The sequence below is a fragment of the Equus asinus genome, chromosome 2 (genome assembly GCF_041296235.1).
Source record: "Equus asinus isolate D_3611 breed Donkey chromosome 2, EquAss-T2T_v2, whole genome shotgun sequence".
NCBI classification, from domain to species: Eukaryota; Metazoa; Chordata; class Mammalia; order Perissodactyla; family Equidae; genus Equus; species Equus asinus.
Window position 1 is genome coordinate 140,448,589 of NC_091791.1, and position 23,915 is coordinate 140,472,503.

At 38.2% G+C, this 23,915-nt stretch overlaps 1 protein-coding gene across 3 annotated transcripts in view; it reads left to right on the forward strand.

Annotated features, from left to right (window-relative positions):
• Window positions 1–23,915, forward strand: part of ALDH1A2 (aldehyde dehydrogenase 1 family member A2) — a 91,160-nt gene that overhangs the window by 23,182 nt on the left and 44,063 nt on the right. For all 3 annotated transcript variants that reach the window (XM_014839447.3, XM_070500823.1, XM_070500831.1), the window contains 3 exons: window positions 14,602–14,706; window positions 14,885–15,025; window positions 17,910–18,039. In XM_014839447.3, the coding sequence (XP_014694933.1) occupies window positions 14,602–14,706; window positions 14,885–15,025; window positions 17,910–18,039 (376 nt within the window). The remainder of the gene's footprint in view (window positions 1–14,601; window positions 14,707–14,884; window positions 15,026–17,909; window positions 18,040–23,915) is intronic.

The following is a 23,915-nucleotide window of genomic DNA, read 5'->3' on the forward strand; positions in this document are numbered from 1 at the left end:
TCCCTGGATCATGTCCCTGCAGGTTGTTTAGTGTTCGTGGTGTAGCAGAACCCGTGTCGATGAGCTCTGAGGGACTCACTCTTCCAACAGTGCTGTCTTTCCAGCTGTGGGCTCAGAGCCAGTGCTTTCTTTGATGAAACCTGAGTCCTCTCCTCAGAAGGACGTTCTCTTGGCTTCTGTCAGGCATGGCGGGTTCTTCGGTTAGATTTCTCGGAGGCACGCTAATTACCTGTCTAGTGTTTTATGAAATAAGGACATAAAATGTATTATCCTTGGAGCATATTCACAGTAGGTATTCAACAAGTATTTTTGAGTGTTGTTACCGCATCATATTATGGGAGCTGGTACTGTGTTGGTCTTCCCCCCTGCAGTGCTGAATACTTGTTTCAAGGGCAATGGCTGATTCTTACTTATTTCTGTATCCCCCAGTGCCTAGCATAGTGCCTGACATGTAGTAGGTCGTAATAAATGATTCTGAATAAAGGAAGAATTAATAACTTCAAGGGAGATAGAACAAAGATGCCAACTGCCTCCCCTTTCACATGTAACTCTCCTCCCCTCTCTTCTCTTCCCTCTCTCTTTTCAGCTCCGCCCTTCCCCCCAGTAATCAGTGTTGTGAGTCACTTACTAGCCTTAATTCGCCTTTTTAGAAGATAATATTTCTTTCATTTCCTCTCTTCACAAAAATGAAAGGTGACATGTCTTCATTATAAAGAAATGGCCTCAGCAACTTCTGGAAAAACTCTAGTGGTTAATCAGTTACTTTTAATTTAAATATATATGCTTAATGCTGAATTACATTGTAAAACTCCCAGGCTGATTTATGGTCTCAGTCCGCCTTAATTAACATCGATTCGAGGGGGATAGTAAATGGGAATGGCCTTCACAATTGAGGCTGAACAATGAACTCTCTGGGTGTTGTCCAATTTGTAACATGATTTACATGGAAGCGAGCCCTGCCTTTCCCGGGGTTATCCTTTTTTCATCTGGTGTTTAGGACGGGTTATATATAATCCATAGATAGGAACATTTGCTGTCAAATACTTTTGCTGATTTAGAGCTAGGCCACAAAATGGTCACTATTAATAAAGAAGGAGAAAAAAACCTAATCTGAGGCTTTGCAGGGATTCCAGGTTCTTGCTATGTGTCATCGCTTGTCCAGTCTGTGGCGTTTTTACGAAGTGGCCATAATGAAAGTCAGATTAAATGCACAGGATATATACATTTAATCAACAGCCATTGGAGTCTGTGGCGCTGGAAGAGTTATAAGAGCCCCGTGAATGCAAATTTATTGCAAAAGAATTCAAGGGGTGGGGGAATGAATGTCTGCTGAATGGTACTACCTGACACAGGACACCGAAAAACTTTCCAGAGTGAGTGATTTAAGTGTAAGGTTTGGCTTGTAAAGCTGCCAGCTGCTTGGTTTCAAAACTTGAAACATTTCCAAAACATTGGATGAGGCACTTTATATGTGCACTAGAGTAAATACTCTGGTTTTACTGCCAATTTAAATGTGCTCAGTTTACAGTAATGAGCTTGTATAGGCATTACCTTGTTTATAGAAAGTGGAACAGGAAGAAATGAACATTAACCATTACCAGTAGCAATTCCCATTGCCTTCCACCACAACACTGAGGGCAAGTATAGTTTCTTCCAGTTTGGGAATATGTCACAACTGATGTTGGGGTGTACTTGCCTTTCATGCCGTGTTCAACAGAGAAACAAATGCTGTAATTCAACATGCCTCTGATAAGGCTCCTCAGACCAGTTGACTGTTTCTTACTATTTTTCCTAAAGCAGATGTCAACAGCATTCTCAGATATGGGGATATGGGACAGGTTGGTGCCCTGATTACACATAATTGAATTTGTTTTAGCCAAGTCTGTTTTCTACAAGTCAGTCAGTCATGAGAGTCAGTTATTTTCTCTTAAAAAATTATTTAGGTGTGTTTTGATGCCCTACATGGAAGCAGTGGCCTTTGTCTTTGGGATGGCTGGCACGGGAACCCCTTTACCCCTCTTGTACTCCTAGGAGCATATACTGCAGACATATAGATATATTTAGCCTGAAAGACATATTTGCTCAGCCTGGAAAAGAAAGAAAATGAAAAATCTAAGGATACACTAGCAAGCACAATACTTAGAATAAGCACTCAGTAAAAACTGTTAAAGGAGATAAAAAAGGAAGAGAAGAAGGGAAGGGAGGGTGTTAATAGGAAGAGACCATGGAAACCCCTATCCTTAGAGACGTATCCTCATGACTTCAGCTGTGTTTAGACTGGACTTTTCAAAACAAAAAAGTCCCTACCAATTGCCAGGGACTCCTTCTCTTTATTTCTGCGTTTCTTTGCATGGCTTCTGAGAAACTTTTGGCCCAAGCACACATATTACAAATATTAGGATTATGCTACCCAAGGAATACCACATTTCCCCTGCAGTGTAATTCCTTCTCCATTGGGTGGGATACCAGCAAAATGCAGAAATTGACCAAAACCCCAGGCATGGTAGATGTCTTCAAATACCGGGATTCTGATGACACAAGCATGTGGCTATCAGATTGTTCTCATGCCGTAAGCGCTGTAGGTTTCCAGGCTGGCCTTGCTTTAACGCTTTTTCTAACGGTATTTTCATGGTGACAAAAAAGAAAAGAAAGCTGGTTATTCAGCATTGAATAGTTCAAAATATTGCATACCCAAACTTTCGTGGGAGATGTTTCACCTCTTTCTGTTTTTCCTGTCACACCCTCTCCTTTTCCCTCTGTCTCCACCGCCCTTCATCCTTGGGTCCCTTCTCAGTTCATTGTTTCTCAATATAAAATCTATAAGGCTTATTTTTCTCCATTTCTTCTATTTTAGCAGAACTATATTTAGAAAAAATAATTGTTTTCTATCAGTATTTTTCAATGTTCATTTTCCTTATCTTTTAAAAGTTTCCTTTTTCTCTTTCCTCTTTAGTATTTTTCACTTCTTTTAATGACTGCTCTTCCTAAATGTGATTAAATTGTAACATTTTAAAAATTCCTTTCTCATCTCTTCCTTCTTTTCATGACTCTGTTTGACGTGGCTTTATGAGTTTCTGCGCTGTTTACTCTGACTCTGGATTTCTGTGATTTGGGGGCCTTGCTTGCGGTGCCTCGTCTGAAGACAGTGCTGTGGCAGAGGCCGGGGCTGAGGGGCCAGGGGTCACTCGACCACTGGAGCTGCTGATAGGGCCCAGGGACTCTTAGGAGGGAAGGAGAGAAGCTAAACTTCGATTTCTTCCTTCTCTGTCACGTTCCTTAAACCAGATTATCAGATACTCTTCAGAGAGGAGCTGAAGGCAAGCAAGAGGGGCTGATCAGGCCAGCTGCATCATTTTATTAGGGGTAGGGTTTCCTTCTTCTACCTTATCCATTCCGTACCCCGGGTCATACTTCCTCATTATTTCTTGTTTCCCTGAAGGCTTCTTCTAACCTGTCAGCCCACACTGATCTCTCTTTCTCCGAAGCCAATTCCTGCAATGTTTATCTCCACCATTCATCTGGGCACTAAATCATAGAGTGTCTTATGTTATTTAACTTTCCTGAAAGTAATCTTGTCTTTGAAACATGGTTATAAGCTCCAGGACAGCAGAGTACATGACTTCTGTGGATTTTCAGTAATACTTACAAACAACTCCATGTTTAGAGTAGGCCTTTAATAAGCTGTTTGTAGTTTTTTCTGTGAAATCAAATTTCTGCTCAGCCATTCCTTTCCCTCTTAGTGCCAACTCACACTATTTTTGTTCTATCAAAGCTGGTTCACAGACGAGTATTGGGAGAGGGTTTACCAGGTCCCTCAATTTTATGAAGCAGTTGCATTGTGACTGAGCCATAGCCCTTCTTTAGACTCTTTTTTAGATTATTATTTTTAAACTTACATCATTTAAGTAGTTAATAGTTGCTGCCTAGGATTTCCACTTCTGGCATTAAAGTAAACTGTACATTCTAAAGGCTCCTTCGGTCACAATGCAACTAGATCTTGTATGAATTTAATGTGTGTGTATAAATATATGTATTTAAATACATTTTCCAATGATTTGTTGATAGTTTATTGATCTTGTATCCTGGGACTTCGCTAAATTATACTTGTAGCAGGTTTTAAAAAATTGATTTCTTAGGAATTTCTACATAGACAATCATTTCATCTGAGAATAAAGATAAATATTACTTATTTTATTTTCAACCTTTTTGCTTTCATTTGTTTTTCATGCTTTGTTACCTGGCGTAATATCAAATGTTATTACAATATTAAATAGAAATAATGAGAGCAGCTATCCTTCTATACATTATTCTTAATGTATTGATTAATTAAAAGGGTGGTGATCTGAAAATGAATCAATGGGCTGAAGGAAAATGAAAAAGCTCTGTTTTCTCTAGAAGCAAATTCATTACCAGCTAGAAATACTAAAGTAAACCTCCATCAAACAGCAGCAGAATACTCAATTTTCTCAAGTTCACATGGAACATTCACCAACGTAGACCACAGTCTGGGCCATAAAAAACCCTTTAACAAATTTAGAAGGGTAGAAATCATACAAAAAATATACTCCCACACCACAGTGGAATTAAACTATAATAACAGAAAGATAGCTGGAAAATCCCCAAATATTTGAAGATTAAACAACACATTTTTTAAAAAACATATGGATAAAAGAATAAGTCTCAAGAAGAATTAAAAATATTTTGAACTAAATGAAAATATAACATCAAAATTTGTGGGATGCAGTGAAAGAAGTATTTAGAGGGAAATTTATAGCATTGAATACATATAATAGAAAATAAGAAATAGTCTAAGCTTTTACCTTAGGAAACTAGAAAAAGAAGTGCAATATAGACTTCGAAGAGAAGAAAAATAATTTAAAATATAGCAGAAATCAATGAAATTGAAAACAAGAAAATAATAGACAAAGTCAATGAAATCATACCCTGGTTCTTTGAAAAGATCAATAAAATTGATAAACATCTAGCTTGGCTAACAAAGAGAAAAAGAGAGAAAGCACAAATTACTAATATCGGAAATGAAAGAGGTGCCATCATAGACATTAAAAGGATAATAAAAGAATATTCTGAATGACTCTATGCCCACAAATTTGATAACTAATGGGTCAATTTTTTAAAAGACTCAATCTACAAAAACTCACACAAGAAGAAAGAGATAACTTGACTAGCCCTCTATTTATTAAAGAAATTGAATGTGTAGCTGAATAAAGCTTCTCACAAAGACAACTCCAGGGTCAGATGACTTTACTGGTGAATTCTACCCAATATTTAAGAAAAAAATAATGCTACTTCTACACAAACTCTTCCAGAAAATTGAAGAGGAGAGAATACTTCCCAACCCATTCTTTGAGACCTGCATTACCCTCATACCAAAACCAAAGATAATAGAAAAAATTTATATGGAAAACCTTAAAATCCCAACACCTACCAAATTGGCACCCACCCCTCAGATATTCATCACTTTTTGTCTTCCCTTCTGTAGTTCTTTTGAAAAGCAGTTATCCTGACCCAAGACTTGGCCCCTAAATGGCCTTGAACTATACTGCATGGCCTTCTTCTTCCTGGTTCCAGACGTTTGGACCCAAGGGCAATAATTTAATTTACGTCTGGAGACTGGCTTCCAAAGATACTCTTCTCAGGAGGTTGACCTAAGAGACGCAAAAGGAAGGAATAGTTGATGGTGGGAGCTGAGGCTGGAGACCTAATATTGACTGTACTAGGTAGGCCTGTATCTGTTTCAGAAACTGAACCGGTAATTAATAACCTTCCAAAAGAAAAAAGCACCCGTCCACATGGTTTCAGTGGTGACTTTTACCAACCATACCAATTCTCTGCAATTTCTTCCAGAAAGTAAAAGCAGAAGGAACACTTCCTAACTCATTTTATGAGGCCAGTATTACTCTGATACCAAAACCAGATAAAGATATTATAGGAAAGGAAAACTATAAACCAGTCTCTCTCATTAACATAAATGCAGAAATTCTCAAAAATATCAGCAAGTAAAATCCAACAATGTATAAAAAGTATTATACATCACAACCAAATAGGATTTATTCCGGGTATACAAGACTGGTTCAACATTCAAAAAGCAATTGTTGCCATCTGTCATATCATCAGGCTAATGAAGAGAAACCATATGATAGTATCTACACATACAGAAATGGCATTTGACAAAATTCAACACTGATTTATGATAAAAACTCTCAGTATCGTAGGAGTAGAGGGCAACTTCCTCAACTTGATGGAGAACATCTCTGCATAAAACCTATAGCTAACATCATACTTAATGGTGAGAGACTAGATGCTTTCCCTCTATCATTGGAAAAAGGCAAGATGTTACCTTTCCCTCTCCTATTCAGCGTAGTACTGGAAGTCCTAGCTAATGCAATAAGAAAGTAAAAGGAAATAAAAGGTATAATAGACTGTCTTTGTTCGTGGATGACACAATTATCTATGTAGAAAGTCCCTAGGAATTGACTAGGAAAAAAACCCACAAAACCAAAAAACCCTCCTGGAACTAATAAGCGATTATAGCAAGGTTGCCAGATACAGGTTAATGTATAAAAGTCATTTGCTTTTCTTTATGCCAGCAATGAACAATTGGAATTTGAAATAAAAAACACAATACCATTTATATTATCACACCAAAAAAAGAGAAATACTTAGATATAAAAATAACAAAATATGTACAAGATCTTTATGAGGAAACCTATAAAACTCTGATGAAATTAATCATGGGATATCTAGAGGAATAGATATTCCATGGACAGAAAGACTCAATATTGTTAAGATGTCAATTCTTTCCAACTTGATGTATAGATTCAATGCACTTCTAGTAAAAATTCTGATAACTTATTTTGTAGATATCAACAAACTAAGTCTAAGGTTTATATGGAAAAGCAAAGACCCAGAAAAGCCAACAATATTGAAGGAGAAGAACAAAGTTGTAGGACCAACAGTTTCCGACTTCAACTTACTGTGAAACTATGGTAATCAAGACACTGTACTTTGGCAAAAGAACAAGTAGATCAGTGGAATAGAATAGAGAACCTAGAAATAAACCCACACAAGTGTAGTCAACTGATCTTTGACAAAGGAACAAGGCGATATCTTTGAGAAAGGATAGTTTTTCAGCAAGTGGTGCTGGAACAACTAGACAAGCACATACAAAAGATGAATCAAGAAACTGACCTTACGCCTTTCACAAAAAGTAGCTCCAAGTGGATCACAGACCTAAATGTAAAATGGAAAACTACAAGACTCCTGGAAGATAACACAGGAGAAAATATAGATGACCTTGGGTTTGGCAGTGAGCGTTTACAACACCAAAGGCATGATCCATGAAAGGAAAAATTGATATATTGGACTTTCTTAAAAAAAAAAAAATCTCCTGACCTGTGAAAGATACTGTGAAAGAGAATGAAAAGACAAGCCACAAACTGGGAGAAAATATTTGCAAAACACATATCCAGTGAAGGCCTCGTGTCCAAAATATACAGAGAACTCTTTAAATTCAACACTAAGAAAACAGTTCATTTGAACAGTGGGCAAAAGGTCTAAGACATCTCACCAGAGAAGATATACAGACAGCAAATAGGCACATGAAGAAATTCTCAACATCATATGTCTTAAGGGAAATTCAAACTAAAATGAGATGCGACTACATACTTATTAGAATGGCCAAAATCCAAATAATTGACAACACCAAATGCTGACGAGGATGTGGAGCAACAGGAGCTTTTGTTCGTTGCTGGTGGGAATGCAAAATGGTCCACTCACTTTGGAAGACATTTTGGCCGTTTCTTACAGTGCTAAGAGTAGTCTTACTGTGTGATCCAGCCGTCGCTCTCCAAGGCATTTACCCAAATGAGTTAAAAATTTATGTTCACACAAAAACCTGCACACAACTGTTAATAGCAACTTTATCCATAATTCCCCAAAACTGGAAGCAGCCAAGATGTCCTTTAAAAGGAGAAAGAATAAACGAACTGTGGTGCATCTATGCAATAGAATATTTTTCAGCATTTAAAAAATGAGCTAACAAGCTGTGAAAAAACATGGAGGAACCTTAAATGCAAATTGCTGAGTGAAAGAAGCCAGTCTAAAGGGGCTGCTTACTGTATAATTCAAACCATATGACATTTTGGAAAAGGCAAAATGATGAAGACAGTAAAAATATCAGTGTTTGTCAGGGATTTAGGGGGAAGAGGGAGGGATCAGCAGGTGGAGCACAGGATTCTTGGGGCAGTGAAGAAACTATTCCATGTTGTACTGTAATGGTGGATACACGACATTATGCATTTTTCAAAACCCATAGAACTGTACAACACAAAGAATGATGCCTAATGTAAACTGTGAGCTTTAGTTAATAATAATATATCAATACTGGTCCATCAGTTTTAACAAATGTACCACACTAATGCAAGATATTAGAAGAAACCGAGGAGGGGAATGGGGGTACGTGAGACCTCCATGTACTGTCTGCTCAGTTTTCTGTACACCTGGAACTATTCTACAAATTAAAGTATTAATTTTTAAAACCAAAACAAAACCACCAGGCAGATTTGAAAAAGAACAGAGGAGAACTTTTAGAAATAAAAATATAAACATTGAAATTAGAAGATTAGATCTGGGTAAAGAAAACTGGATGATAGATCTGAAGGAATTACGCATTGAAAGCACATAGAGAAAAGGAGATGAATGGAAACAACGTAAATGTCCTTGAATAGAGGACTTATTGAATAAATTAAGCTCCCCACATGCATGCACACACATCTACATACCTGTATACATATGCACAGATGTACACGTTAGAATACAAAGAAACCATTAAAAATGCCTATAGCATATTGTTAAGTTTTTAAAAGGCAAATTGTAAAGCTTATGTAGATTTGATCTGGTTTTGTAAAATTATATACATACATGTATGTGGGCCTAGAGAGATGTCCAGAAGGATGGTCATGAATATGTGAACTTTAGTTATCTATGGATGATGAAATTTGAGGCAACTTTTTACTTTCTACTTTGTGCTTTCTTGTATAGTTTGTTTGGAAGAGTGTATTCCACATTTACAAAAATAATAAAGCTAATTTTACATAAAATATTTTTTAAAAAGGAGTTGGAAAATATGAGTGGTTAAAAGACGTTGAGGATGGACTAAAAAGGCATAACACTTAGAGTTCCAGAAGGAGAGAATAGAAAGAATGATATTCAAGGAAATGACAGTAATGATTAAGAATATTCCAGAACTTATAAGAGACAAAAATTCACAGACCCTGTAAGCGCAATGTTTAACTATCAAGATAAATAAAAAACAAGTTTATGCTTAGACATACTGTGATGAAACTTAAGAACACCAGGACAAAAACATGATCTGAAAAGCAACCAGAAAGAAAGGCAAGTCATCAACAAAGAAATTATAATCAGAGACTTACAGCAGACTTCTTATAGACACCATTGCAAGATAGAAAATATTGGAATAATAGCCTCAAAGTATAGTGGGAGAATAATTGTCTACCTAGAATTGTGTAACCTTCTGGGGGTACCTTTTGAGAAGGAGAAGGAACGATAAAAATACATTTGGAATTGAGACTTTACCCCAAATCAATCTTTACTAAATGAGATTCTAAGGAATCTTGAAATCTTGAAAATAAAAATAAAAAAAATCTTCTTAAATATAAGAAGTCATTTTCTGTATAAAATAATTTTATAACAAATAAGCCCTTGTAGAAGAGCAATTAGATTTAGTATTTGAAGGCCCTTATAATTAGGAGGAATGTTGAGAGAGATATATATAACTTTAGACTTCAAGCTGTTAAATATGCATGATAAAATATCATAGATAACCAATGGAAGAATGGAAATGTAGTGTACAACTTCTAAATCAATAAAAGGGGAAATTGAATTGTAAAATGAGCAACAACAACAAATATTAATCAACTAAATAGAGAGAGAGAGACAAAAAAGGAGAAAATAGGAAGTAAAATAAAGTAAGCCAAATAAGCATCAAGTCCAAATATTACACAATATATAATATAACGCAAAATATAATCACAATAAATACTGAAGTATTAAACTTGCCAGTTAAAAGACAGAGATTTTCATTTTGAATAAAATCTAGCCATACATCGTTTAAAGAGACACATCAAAAAAATAAAGATACAGTTAAGAGTAAAAGGATGGGAAAAGATATATCAGGAAAATGCTAAATAGCAGCTTAGGTAGCTTTACTAATGTTAAACAAAATAGGCTTTAAAACGCAAAGCTTTGTTAGTAATGAAGAGGGTCACTTCATAGTGATAAATGGTTCTCTTTTACCAGAGAATCAAGAGTTACATACTTATATTCACTAATAAAATAATCTAAAATTTATAAAGATAAAAATGATGGGGCTAAGGGGATATATTGAAAAGCCTGCCACTAAAGTGGGATATTTCAACACAGCTTTCTAATTATTGGTAGGACAAGCAGATAAAATGTTAATAAAGATCAGTTTGTCCCATTACTGGTGATGTTAACTTTGGTCACCTGACTAAGGTGCTCTCTGCCAAGTTTCTTCAACATAAAGTCACTCTGTTTCCCTTTGTAATTAATAAGCAGCTTGAGAGGAGATACTTTAAGACATAAACGTTTAATTTTTCATTATTTTGTTCACTAATTTTACCATCCATTGATGAAGCAGTGATTACTGTGCTGTTTGGCAACTGATGATTATCTAATTCCATCATTTCTTTACAGCTCTTAGTTGGAATTCTATTGCAAAGAAGAGCCTTTTCTTATCCCTCATTTATTTATTTATTCATTAAAAAATTTATATCACTATGGACTCTTGGATGCCTTTCTCACTCTATGGGTAATAGTTCATTACCATCATTATTTATTTTGTTGCTTAAATTACTTGACTATTGGCCATTGGGAGCCCCTTTGTGTTGGCTCCTGTGTCTTTTTGATATGTCCTCCTCAGTTTTTGAGCATGATTTCTGGCATCACAATATTCCAGGATCATCTTGCGCTTTCCCTGCTAATGCCCCGAAATAAACTATTTTGCCCAGGAGCCCCGGTCAGAGAAGAACACTTCACACCACATTCAAAACTTGTGAAATTGCCCAGAGAAGCTGAAAATCCTCAAGTATTGTGGGGGTGTTTGCTATCCCGTGTACCAACAAAGTTGTCAGTACAAGTTTTTTAATGTTGTGTTATAAGGCTAAGTCTACACAAATATTAACATAGTAAAATGTCAAATATTTTAACCTTGGGAATACAAGGAAAAATAGTCATCACATTTACCATCTGGGTCCAATGGACTTTTTATATTTTTGAAAGTTTAAGTTATTTTATGAAAGATGTATGGAAGTCAGAACAGAGTGAAAACAACAAAATAAGAATTTAAACATAGCAAACCAAGTTTTTCTTCCATATTTTCCTGGTTTTGGAGATGCATGTACCTGAAAAGGGCAATGACCTTTGAATGCAACTATCTGCTTATCAGCCATCATGGATGAAACTGGAAAAACTGGAAATATTCCTGTCATAAATACTGATTCTAGGTTTTAAACACGTCTTTAATAGGCCTTAGCTTATTGTTGCTTCTGGTTCTTCTCGCGTGTGCTTTATCATGATGTAACACTGGTGAAAAGTTTGAAGGCTCATATGTTTGTAGAAAAGAGGATGGCCATTTTTTTGTTCCATAATTACAAAAGCATTTTCATTTTGGTTTCTTAAGTATAAATTAGATTTATCGATTCAGTGAACTTTTTTATTTCTGCATAATATCTGTCCTTCCAATCACCTTGGTATATACACCTACCTTCAGCATGTGTCCATTTATGAATCATATCAAGTAGATTTCTGCCCACAAATATCGTAAAAGATAAAAGGATTGTCACATGTCCTTTTAGCAAAACAGGATGTCTGGGTTCTTGTTGCAAAATATCAAATGATTAAGTCCTTCCTATTGAATGACTAACTGGGTTAGAAGATGATATTTTCTTTTTGTTTTATAAATATTTTGTTTGCTGTTTGAGTCTTGAGTTTGAGAAAATTTATTTATCCTAAAGACTCATAGTCCGAGATTTTGCTTATCCAGTCATTTCACCCTTATCTGTAGGGTCTCTAGTGTTTTTGTCTCGTTGCCTTCATCTTCTGACTCATCTAATGGTTGTGAAATGTCTCTCTCGGTTAATTTTCTTCTCTTGCTTATTATGGACAGAAATGAAAAATTGTGAATTCTTAACTGTGTTCAGTGAAACCTAAAAAGGATATGACAAAGATGGTGCTTTAGACATCTTTTATACCTTTTTGAAAGATGATGCATTACTTTGGACAACACAATAAAAAAACTGAAGGATGATTAAATAGTGATGATGTATTTATTCATTTCTGGGCAGTTCCGTAGCTTTTTTTGTTTCCTTATTATTTTAGGGGTTTTTTTTTAGTGTAGTTGGAAATAATTGATGAGTAATGATGAAATTATTCCTAGAATGATGAAATAGCAAAATGTTTCAAGATATAGGATAAGATCAGTAAGATCCCATAATATATCTCCAATTTATAAAATGATTAATGGACCTAAATGATGATAGTAGGAGAATGAATTTTGTCTAATTAAAAAATAAGTAATTTTTCTCTTTGATCTTTGAAAAACCTCTAAGAAACAATAAAAGTCATGAACTACTAATCCTTAAAAATAGAACTGCTCAACAAAGAAGCTTAAAAACTAAAATTGGATCCTCATGATATTACAGAGGTTAAGAAGTTTGATTCAATCAAACAGTGAATAAAAGGACTAAGTTACATTGGCACGACCCTTTCTTCCTTAAACCTGATAATACGCTAGAAGTGAATCCATAATGAAAGTAACCTCTGAGCTTTTTTCTTTTGTTCCATTGGAGATTATGTTGTGCTTTTTCAAAGGAGTATGCAAATAAGATGAGCTGTGAACTGTTGGGAAATTTGTTAATTGGAGTGAAAAGAGAAGTAGATCAGGAGTCCAAGAACTACAGCTCTAATTCAGGCTTGGACGTTAACTAATTGTGTTTCTTGGGCCAGGCAGTCCTGGAAACCATTCTCTGGTGGAAAGAGCAGTAGATTTTGAATCAGAGCCATGATGAGAACCAGCTTCTTCAGACTCTTGACCCCGTGGCCTCTCGGTTTTCTCTTCTTTACTAGAGAAGTAGAGATAATAAAATCCTGCCATTGGGGTTGTGAGTATGCAGTGAGCTGCTAGAGACTGAAAGACCCTAGAGGGCTGGAGCTCTCAGCCGTCTTTGCCTCTCCTGTGTCTAGAGGTATCTAAGTATTTACTGGATAATTGGATACATTATGTTTGTATAAATTGTATATTAAAAACTGTAAAATGTTATACAATTACAAGGTCACTGTATTTGTGCTCAATACATTTGTATTAAGTGCTTATACAGATTTAAGGGTTTTTTTTCCCTTTATCTTAAAAAGCCTTCAGGAAAAGGAGACTCTAGTTTAATCAGTGCCTCCTTCAACACAGGATCATTGTTTTGTCAAATAAGGGAAAAAGCAAAGCTTTAGAGTAATCTAGAACTTAATATATAAAATTGTAGATCTATGCTCATTTAGCCTCATCTGTGATTGTTAAAATGGCAGGCAATATCAAATCAGTGTGTCCTTGTGTTTGTTCTAAATTGTGACTGACTGGCTCATAAGTTCATTGTCATGCCATATATTTTAGAGAGTAAAATATCTTTTTGTATTCTTTGAGCTTTCATAGTCCAAAAAATATTAGTTTAGTTTTCTGTCTTAATATCAATAATAATTTCTTTGCCTATATTTTCCCTTCTCCTTTAACTCATTTCTTACAAATTTTCTGAGAAATTGACTTGAATAAATTCTTAAACCATTACTCTCTTTGCCATTTTAGTATAATCTCCACTTCCTGTGTAAGGAAATCAAATCTCTTAAGAAATCCTAGAGAGACTAATTTGGAAGTTACAGGCATTTTCCCTTTGCTGAGCCTTGTAGCCTACCCAGCAAAGGGAGAGACGTCAAACTTGGATTTACACATGTAACTTATTTAACTCACCAGTTAAATAAGAGTCATTGCTCAGTTCAGGATCTGACTGTAAATCAGACGAACGCTTATTCCAGCACTTTCAGGTTTCCCTGTGAAGTCACTCATGCCTCTGACAGAGAAACTAGGATCTAAGGTGTGATGACTGTCAGTTTGATCCACGAATTACCCCTTGTGGATATTGACTGGAGCTTGGGCTATCGATAAATATTTTCTCAGCCTCAGTGGTTTGTAAGTATGTGAGACTCTGTCCTTCCGTGCTTGTTTGACGCTCTCACTGGTTGACAGGTTCACAGGTAAGGGCTATTATTAATCTTTGGATGACATTGAGGTAAAGATATCATAGAGGAAATTCTTGAATTAAGGGTGAGACTGGACTGCATATCATTGAAGCGTCTCTCGTAACTCTTTCAATTCTATGCGTTAGTTATACACCAGCAAACATATAGAACAAGTGTTGCTACCATGGTACTTCCGTAATACTTCGCCATTGACTGGCTTCTTATCACCTGTCTCACCCATTCTGTTGTCTACTCCCTTAGATTTTTATTAACAACGAGTGGCAGAACTCAGAGAGTGGGAGAGTGTTCCCTGTCTATAATCCAGCCACAGGAGAACAGGTGTGTGAAGTTCAAGAAGCAGACAAGGTATGTCCTTCTTAGAAGAAGATTCCCCATGAAATAACTACCTTCAGACAACAGAGCACCAAACTTATGCTCTCTAGACACCACTGATGTTCACTCGTCACCTTTTTCGTGAAGTAGATGGTTCTTCCTTTGTTTGGAGTGTTCTCTCTCTTCACTTGTGCCTCTTCCTCTCCAACAGGCAGATATAGACAAAGCAGTGCAGGCAGCCCGCCTGGCTTTCTCTCTTGGGTCAGTGTGGAGAAGGATGGATGCTTCAGAAAGAGGACGTCTATTGGATAAGCTTGCAGACTTGGTGGAACGAGACAGGGCAGTTCTTGCAGTAAGTAGCCTAAGAAAACATTGTCTTTACCCCAAATTTACCATTCCACTGAGATTTAGATTCCAGAGTCTTTCTGAAAATAGGATGCGAAGTAGACCTGGGGGACAAACTAAAGAGTATGTAATGCATATGAAATAGATGTTTGGCTTTCGGAATCAGATGGGGAAGTGGAGGACCATCTGAGTGTCTCTTACTGAATTTTTTGAAGAGCAAAACTATAGCTTCCCATGACTAGTAAGGACCTTCCTGCCTTCCGTCCCTGCTCTCAACAAACAAAACAAAACAAAAACAGCTAAGCAGTGGGAGAGTCACCACACTGCTTGCAAAAAACAAATACCAAATGATTCAGTTGAGAATCAAATAGGACTGGCTTTGCCCTCCCCGGAGTTAACCCCTCTCGACTAAAGAGAGCCCTTCAGAAGCAGAGGCATGATGTGGACCTCTCATACACTTTTGCTCTCTTTGTTCTTCCGTCACATTCTAGAACCAGCAGAAAGGAGAAATAGCAGCTTTCTTTCACTAAAACAATCATTTTCTCACATAAGGAATTTCCCCTCTCCTAGTGGTTTGTGGTGGTTGTTATTTTTGCTGTTTTTAAAATAAAAGTCAATTTCTTAGAGAATACACATTTTTTTGAAACTGGAAGCATTTTGGAATATCTGTGCTGTACAACAGGGATCTCCGCCTGGATGACCCACAATTGATCAGTTAATATTTAGGGCATCCTAGTTAGACAATGCCCTGTTCAGACAGGTCTTTCAAACCATGAGCACCATATCCTACTCTCCCTGTGGGAAGGCAGGCCACTATTGGGCTTGCTTCGGGAGAGGGACACGCTAGTGCCTTCCTCAGTGTCCCTTCTGCCAGGGCTCTTCCTCCTACCATCCCCCTCAGGGATCTGTTCATACTATGGGAAGAAAAATGAATCCTTTATGGAGATGGTTTGGAACTCTAGCTATAGGTAACACTCATTTGTCTATAAAAACATTTTATAATCTCATTCTTCAAGGAGTACTGTTCCAATCAAGTGTCTATGCATATTGTGAAAAAGGTGTTTCCTGATGAAGTAACTCCTTGGAGATTCACAGGACACTGAGCATATTAAAGATTCTCAAAAGCCCTACTCAGTGTTTCTCAAACTTATTTGAGCCTCAACACTATTCTTTTGGCTAACCTATCAATATTGAGCAAAACTGAATTCTTTGGAACACCTTGGGGAATGCTGGTCTATATCCTTGTCTCTTCACTAGATTATGATTTCTTTGAGAGTGAAAATTGTATTTTACTTCCTTCTTTTTGTAATCCTAGCACAGTTGCTGACACATAAATGGTCAGTGGGGGGCACATTGATGGTCTATAATTGTCTGTTTAATTGAGTTAAATCTACACAGTATTTGTAGATGAACGGTATGTACCAGATGATGATACAGTTCATTTCTGCAGTTATATTTTCATGTCATAAAATTCAAATGCCGTCCTTTTTCTGACGTATGTCTCACTGATCAAGTCTGTTTTCCCATCACACTTAAATGAGATTCCTACTTGTAAACACTACCAAGCCATGAGAGGAATGAGTTTTAATAAGAGGTAGCCTCTGGAATATAAGGGAGCTCCTGACCAGAAAACTGCAGTTAGTGCTGCATCCAAGTACACACAATTGAAAATGACCCAGGCCTGGCAACTCTCAGGTATATTCAGCTGTGTCAGTAGCTCATAGGGACCATTTAGGTGGCCCAGATTCTGGTTGTTGACTCTACTTCACTCTATGCTGTGTAGACCTTGGCTCTATGCCAGCTGCGTGGAGAATGTAATGCCCATCTCATGGACATATAAATATTCTAGAAAGTACTGGGAAATAATTTGAGTCCCTTTAAGAAGTGTGAGCCAATGTACAGAGATAAGTAACATGATATTTTAAAATGAATTTCATCTTATGTACATAGTAAGTATCCAGTTGCACTGTAAATAATACTGTTTTCATGTCATTGAATGGAGAATATTTCAGTTTTAGTTTTGTATCACTCCATTAATTTTCACACCAATATGTATTATAAAACGTCCTTACAGAGGACATAAGACTACAAACATAGGTTTTTGTTTATTTCATTTGTTAAACTTGTAACACCTTTAATATTTTTCAAGTCAAAATACTCTTTTCTCATTTCAGTGTATTCATTTGTAATTCTTTTTGTTACAGCTTTAACCAGTTTAGGAACATGTCATTACAATAATAACATTCGTAATCAAAACTGCTTAATACCTCTGTTTTTATTAAATAGACCAGTTACTTTATTCTTAATAGATAATGGTTGTTAACATAAATATTTGCAAAACACCAGCCCTTAAGTTGTTAAATTATGAGCTTCCCTCGAGGAGACCTTGTTTATTTGGTGGTAATAAATAAGCTCGCTGTGCGCCATGGATATTCCGTTTCTCAGCAGGGGTCTTGGCAGCTGTGGAGAGCGTTTTATATTCTCATCAGTTGCATAAAGGCCCATGTCCCTGCTCCTCTTTATGGATTCGGATTACTGATGTAGACTCCAAAAAATCCCCGTGCAGCTCTGATCATTAATATAACAGAAGCTAGTTTGACAAGCAGAACATTTCTTTATCGTTAGTTGAAGAAATGCTGTGTTTATGGATTTGGATAGTGGTTCCTGGAAACCCAGAGGCGCAAGAACATGCACATGTATATTCATTGTGGTTTTTACTGGAAATGAAACTAAACTGGCAGAACCAAAAATCTTTTTATTTGGGAAATCAAAATTGACCAGGTATGCATCACTATTCATATTCACTCGTATTCTCTCTCTTCCAGTTTTCTTCTGCTCCAGAAATTATTTAGTGTATCACTGGAAAGTTCTCTCCATTTCTTTCCCTGCAGACCATGGAATCCCTAAATGGTGGCAAACCGTTCCTGCAAGCTTTTTACGTGGATTTGCAGGGGGTCATCAAAACCCTTCGGTATTATGCAGGCTGGGCTGATAAAATTCACGGGATGACCATTCCTGTAGGTATGTGAAATTTGAGTACATTGAAAAGAGAAACATGAGGTTCCACCATAAACACACTTTCACCACCAAACACAAACAGCAGTCACATAGGATCCAGATCTGAGCACACTTAGAGCAGCTTGAACCGAACAAAGAACCAAACAAATTCCGTCACAACTCTGACGACGTCCCTATTTCTGTACGTAGACAGTTTGCACATAAGTGCAGGGGCAAGCCACTTACATCAATACATCATCAGCTAAGGAACAGTATGTGTTTGTCAGCTGCTAAGTGCTTAGCACTGTGCTTGGTTAGGTTCTGGGGGTGTGGAGAGGCATTGGGCAATTGGGAGTGGGGAAGTCAGGGAAAATTCCAAGAAGATTAAGACTTGGTCCTCGCCCTCCTGAAACATAAGATCTACTTGTTTGCAAGGAAATTCTATAAAATGTTAACAATTGTTGTCTCTTAGTGGTGAAGTTATGGATGATATATTTCTTTTTTTATATTTCCTGTTTTTATTGTTAGTGCCATCAAGTCAATTCTGACTCCTAGCGACCCCGTGTACAGCAGAGTGGGACCCTGCCCGGTCTTTTCACATCATCCTCTCACCTTCCAGCGCTGTATCAGACAATACTCCACTGCTGTTCATAGGGTTTTTGTGGCCAATTTCTTTGGAAGTGGGTGGCCAGGTCCTTCTTCCTAGTCTGTCTAGTCTGGAAGCTCTGCTAAAACTGTCCACCATGGGTGACCTGCTGGTATTTGAAATACTGGGGACATAGCTTTCAGCATCACAGCAGCACGCAGCCGCCACAGTATGACAACCGACAGACGGGTGGTGTAGTGTCCTGATAGGGAAACAGACCCAGGCTGCAACAGTGAGCGTGCCCAATCATGACCTCTAGACCACTAGGGCTGGCTGTGTTTCCTGTCACGACCATGAATTACTTGCACAATCTGCAATAACTACAACCATCCTTACACATTTTTTTTCCTTTTTTTTTTAAGATCCAGGTTAGGAGATAACACTGACAACACAAAACAAAGATCCCTACAGGAGAGTCACAGTCAGGTGCTAAGTCGCGTGGCGTGGCCTGTCAGTGCTGCAGTGCTTTAAAGGAGAGAGAAAGTATCCAAATTCCATCAGTCAATGGAAAGGTCTTGCTCTGAGCATGAATACTAGTGATAGCTAATACCAAATTGAGTGCTTCCGCAGCATCTCCAAAGGGAAAGTATATTGTAACATCCTCATTGACAGAGGAGGAAACTGAGGCGTAGAGAAGTTAAATAGTTTTCCTAATTCACGCAGCGAAGAGTTGCAGAGCTGAAATTTTGACATTAGAGCTTGGTGAATTACTTCAGTAAAGGATCCATTTGAGATACAGGGAGGAAGAGATGGCATGACTGAAAGGGACCGACAGAAAGAGATTTGAGGATGTCAGGAGTAGTGAATAGATATAAGGAAAGAAATACGTGTTTATCGAGCGGCTCCCAGATGCTGCTAAGTACCATGCCAGGTACTCTACCTGTGTTCTCCAGAAAACAGCCTGCTCTCTATGTGCATCCCAGGAAGAGTGGAAGGGATGCTGGCACTTTGGAGCGCCCTGTTAGGGCCTTCCTAGGCTGGGGAGTATTGATTTACCAGAAAAGCGCATGGTTGGCTGACAGTGCAGATGACTTAGAGCAGTGCTTCTCAAAGTTTAATGTGCACATCTATCCCCTGGGATCTTCTTCAAGTGCAGTTTCTGATCGAACAGGTCTGGGGCGGGGCCTGAGATTCTGCATTCCTAACCAGCTGCCAAGTGATGCCTATGCTGCTGGTTCTCTGCCTTGAGTAGTGAGGATACAGAGCCCAGCAGCACCCAGGTGGCTGTTGTGATGCCCCATTTAGGCCTGGGGCAGAAAGAGAAGAAGTCACAATGAGAGTGGAGAAGGGACAGAGAAGAGATTTCAAAGGACTGTTTTCAAATGATCTCCATGAGTGATGGCAACATGTGGAACATTAGTCTTTAGATAATGGGTTTCCGATTATAGGTACTCTTCCCCAGCATCCAGAGGGTTCCCTTGTTCAGCAGGCTCAGAAGGATGGAGAAGATTACTTTTAGGGGATGCCAGAATCTTAGTTCAGTCCTGGCTCTAAGGATATTACAGAACCACGCTTCTCTAGCATCACTTGCAGGATTTGGGAATGACCTAAGTGAGGCCAAGTCACTATTTGGTGCGAGCATACCTGTTGGAGGGCCTAGGAATTGAAACTTCATCAAAAACAGAACATATATATGGTGATGGACAAAAGTTAGACTGTCGGTGGTGAGCACGAAGCAGTGTTTACAGAAACTGATAAATAATAATGTGCACCTGAAATTACACAATGTTATAGACCATTATGACCTCAATAAAATAATTGGGAAAGAGAAAACAGGACGTATGTCAGCCTTCTTAGGTTGGCCTCTCCTATTTCAATGCAAAAAGATAAATTAGCAATATCAAAGGCCCTAGTTTTTTTGCTCCCCCCTCCCCACCTACCATTTCACTATTAAAACAGCAAATATGTTTCAGCCCTTTAAATTTATCTTTTCAAATGATTTGCAGATATCTTAGAAGTAAGGTGACAAGGAAGGTTATACACATAAATCTCAATTTGTCCTACCAATGTCTTAGGTTTTTTTTCTTCTTTAGGAGACAGGACCCTGGTTAGATAGATTTGGTGGAGTCAATGATACGGTTTGATGCTTTACTCTAACTTTGTCTGACAATAGAAGTGATTGGTCCATAAACTCCACTGTTTTCATCTGATGCTCTTCAGAGATCCTGAGGATGTTGACCTAGGAGTTAGAAATAAGGGCTTAGAAAAGGCTTTCACAGTAGCCTCTCCCGTCTTTACTCATCAACTGGTGTTCAGCCTGTGAAGGGAAAAAAGTGAGGAATTCTCTTAAATGCTAAGTAAATTTTTGTCTCCCTGATTTTTCTTGGAGTGCGTTTAGAGGGATACCAGGATGAGGGACTCTCCGGGGAGTCAGGTCTGTAGGCAGACCTCCTAGGAGGCCGGGGCTTTGGCATGTAAGGGCTCTTGCTGTGGTCCCTCAAGTGGATGAGGAGAGGATGGAGGCAAATGTGAACTTGGCAGCTTTCCTTTCTGTTCCTTGGGCTTGCCTGTGGGCTACTGAAAAGTCAGCTCACGGCCCCTTTGGCTAGCTCAGTGTTCAGTGAAGCTAGTTGGACTAAACCAGGGGGGCTGTCCAGGAAGATCAGGGAAATGGGGTGTCATTATTATTCGCTTATTTATTCTCAAATTTGTTCAGTCAATTCTTTTGTGTTTATATGTCATTTGTAACCCCATAATTTAACATCGGTTTGATTTTGTCTCTGCATTCTTGGCTTTTTCCACTGAAATCTGGAATGTGAGAAGGCTGTTAGCCTTTAAGCATGAGGTCATTACTGTGTTACGTGCATTTCCCTGTGAAACCCCCTAATTTTGAGTTTGGAACTATAAAGGAATATTGCATGTTATATTTGCATAGCACTTGAGAATGTAGAATGTTTTTTCACATACAGAATCTATGTGATTCTGTGAGAAAGATTGGATTTTAAAGGGTCTTGTACCCATTTTACAGGTAAGAAAATGAGACAGCGAGCAAGGGTTTAATGTGAACAAGGTCACGTGTCTAGTAAGTGGCAGGCCTGAGATTCAAACTCAAGTCTTTTTCTGGCTAAGCCACTATCTAGACCCTCTTCTTATAGAGACCAGTTTAGCAGGGCAGGAAGAGGAAGAGACCAATCTCCCCAGTGATGTCTTTAACCCTCTGCAGATTTTTAGATTAATGCACAGTTGAGTCTCGTTATTCATGGTCGTTACATTCTGTAAAGTTGGCATGGACACTGAGTTACTGAATACTGAACCATAGCCCTTAGAGGAAGTACACAGTTCTGTCTGATCACCCATGAAAATAAAATTGAAATTTTTTTTTAATATAAGATTGCTTTGTCATATTGAATTATACTCCCTGGTTCATCCAGCTTAGCTTCTCCGACACTAAAGGGTAAGAACCAAAAAGCATGGGAAGAATTATGCTGTTATCTTTTCCACTCCTTCCCATTTAGGAAGGCCGGGCAATCTACCTTATGATGGGAAGAGCTCTCCCTTCACCTCCTCTGCCAGGCAGCAACTTCAGCCTCTCAGTCATTCCCTCATTCCTTCATACATTCATTCATTCTACAGATATTTTTTTTTTTGAGTACCTGCTATGTTTAAGGTCCTGTGTTAAGCACTGGGGATACCAAGGTGAGTAAGTAAGATGCTCATAGAATAGGAAGGAAAACAAGTAGATAAGCAATTGCAGTGTAGTGTGGCTTATTCAAATATGATAGCATGACAGTCAATGGGACACCGTAAGAGAAGCATCTCACCCCGTACTAAGGCTTCTTGGAGAAGGAAGTGGGATGTACACGATGATACCTGAAGGGCAGGTAAGTAAGATGGAGACAGGGCCATCACAGGTGGTGGTAATAGCCTGTGCAAAGCATGGAGGGAAGACAGTACAGTGCAGTAGTGGATCTGAAAAGATAGCCAGATATAGAGGACAGTGGGGCTCTGGGCCTGGGTAAACCATGCTACAAGTTTTATTCCATAGCAATGGTGAGTCACTGAATTATTTTAAATAGATGAGTGCCTTGATCAAAAATTCATTTTAGAAAGAGCACTTTGGGGGCCAGCCCCATGGCCGAGTGGTTAAAGTTCCACGTGCTCTGCTTTGACGGCCCAGGTTCGCAGGTTCGGATCCTGGGTGCAGACCTACTCCGCTCATCAGCCATGCTGTGGAGGCATCCCACATATAAAGTAGAGGAAGATTGGCACAGATGTTAGCTCACAGCTCATCTTCCTTAAGCACAAAACAAGAGGAGGATTGGCAATGGATGTTAGCTTAGGCTGAATCTTGCTCACAAAAAAACGAGAAACAAAAGGGTGGAAAGAGCACTTTGATTACATAATGGATAATCAGTTGGAGAGAGCAAATATTCTGCATTTTTTCCCTCCCCCTGAAGGGTGGCCTTCCTGTAGAATATTTGGGAAGAGGAGAAAAGGGTTTTGGCATGACCACTGTTGAGCCATCCGCTGGACAGCTGTTTCTCCCTCTGAATTGAGAGCTTCTCCCATCCCTCTCCGTCACGTCCCACTCAAGGCCCACACTTGGATGTTACTGCAGGTCATGCAGTATCACTTTGATTCACAAGGGTCTCAGTGTCGTTCCCTTTATAACACTGTCTGTCATTTCCTGCCATGGTATCAGTGGAGCCGTTCTTTCTGACCGTAAATCCTGTGCTTTGACCCTTCTCCTGTGGCAACTCCTAATTATGATGATAAATAATAATCATTACTATGATTTATTGAACACTTTCTTTGTGCCCATTATATATCTCTAATCTCATAGCAGCCCTGAAGGGGAAGTATTCTTTTCTCCATATAGATTATTTTTAACCTATATCAAAATCTTCTGCTCCTCTCCTCACCAGAAACTCCTTGTGATGGAGGCAGGATCAAAGCTTGTTTTTAATTTACTGAGGGAGAAATGGGGGTTAATTGACTTTCATTACTTGTGATTTTTCTCTGTAACAAGTGTTGATTGTATTGATTTTGTGATACATAAGCAGAGAAAATGTAGTTCATGCTTTAAGCTGAATTCTGCCATAAAAATGGCTTTATGATACATTAGCATATAGGAAAGGTTAAAAAAACTACCCAGGTCATATGTAATTATTTTATTCACTTCACCCCCTTCCAGTTTACCTGTTAAGCTAAAGAACAGGCTCAAAATGTGCAGACCTTGACTCAGATCCTGAAGATTTGCCTTCAGCAGCTTGGTCTAGTTTAGTGTTGTCAACAGAGATCTCGGATGGTGAGA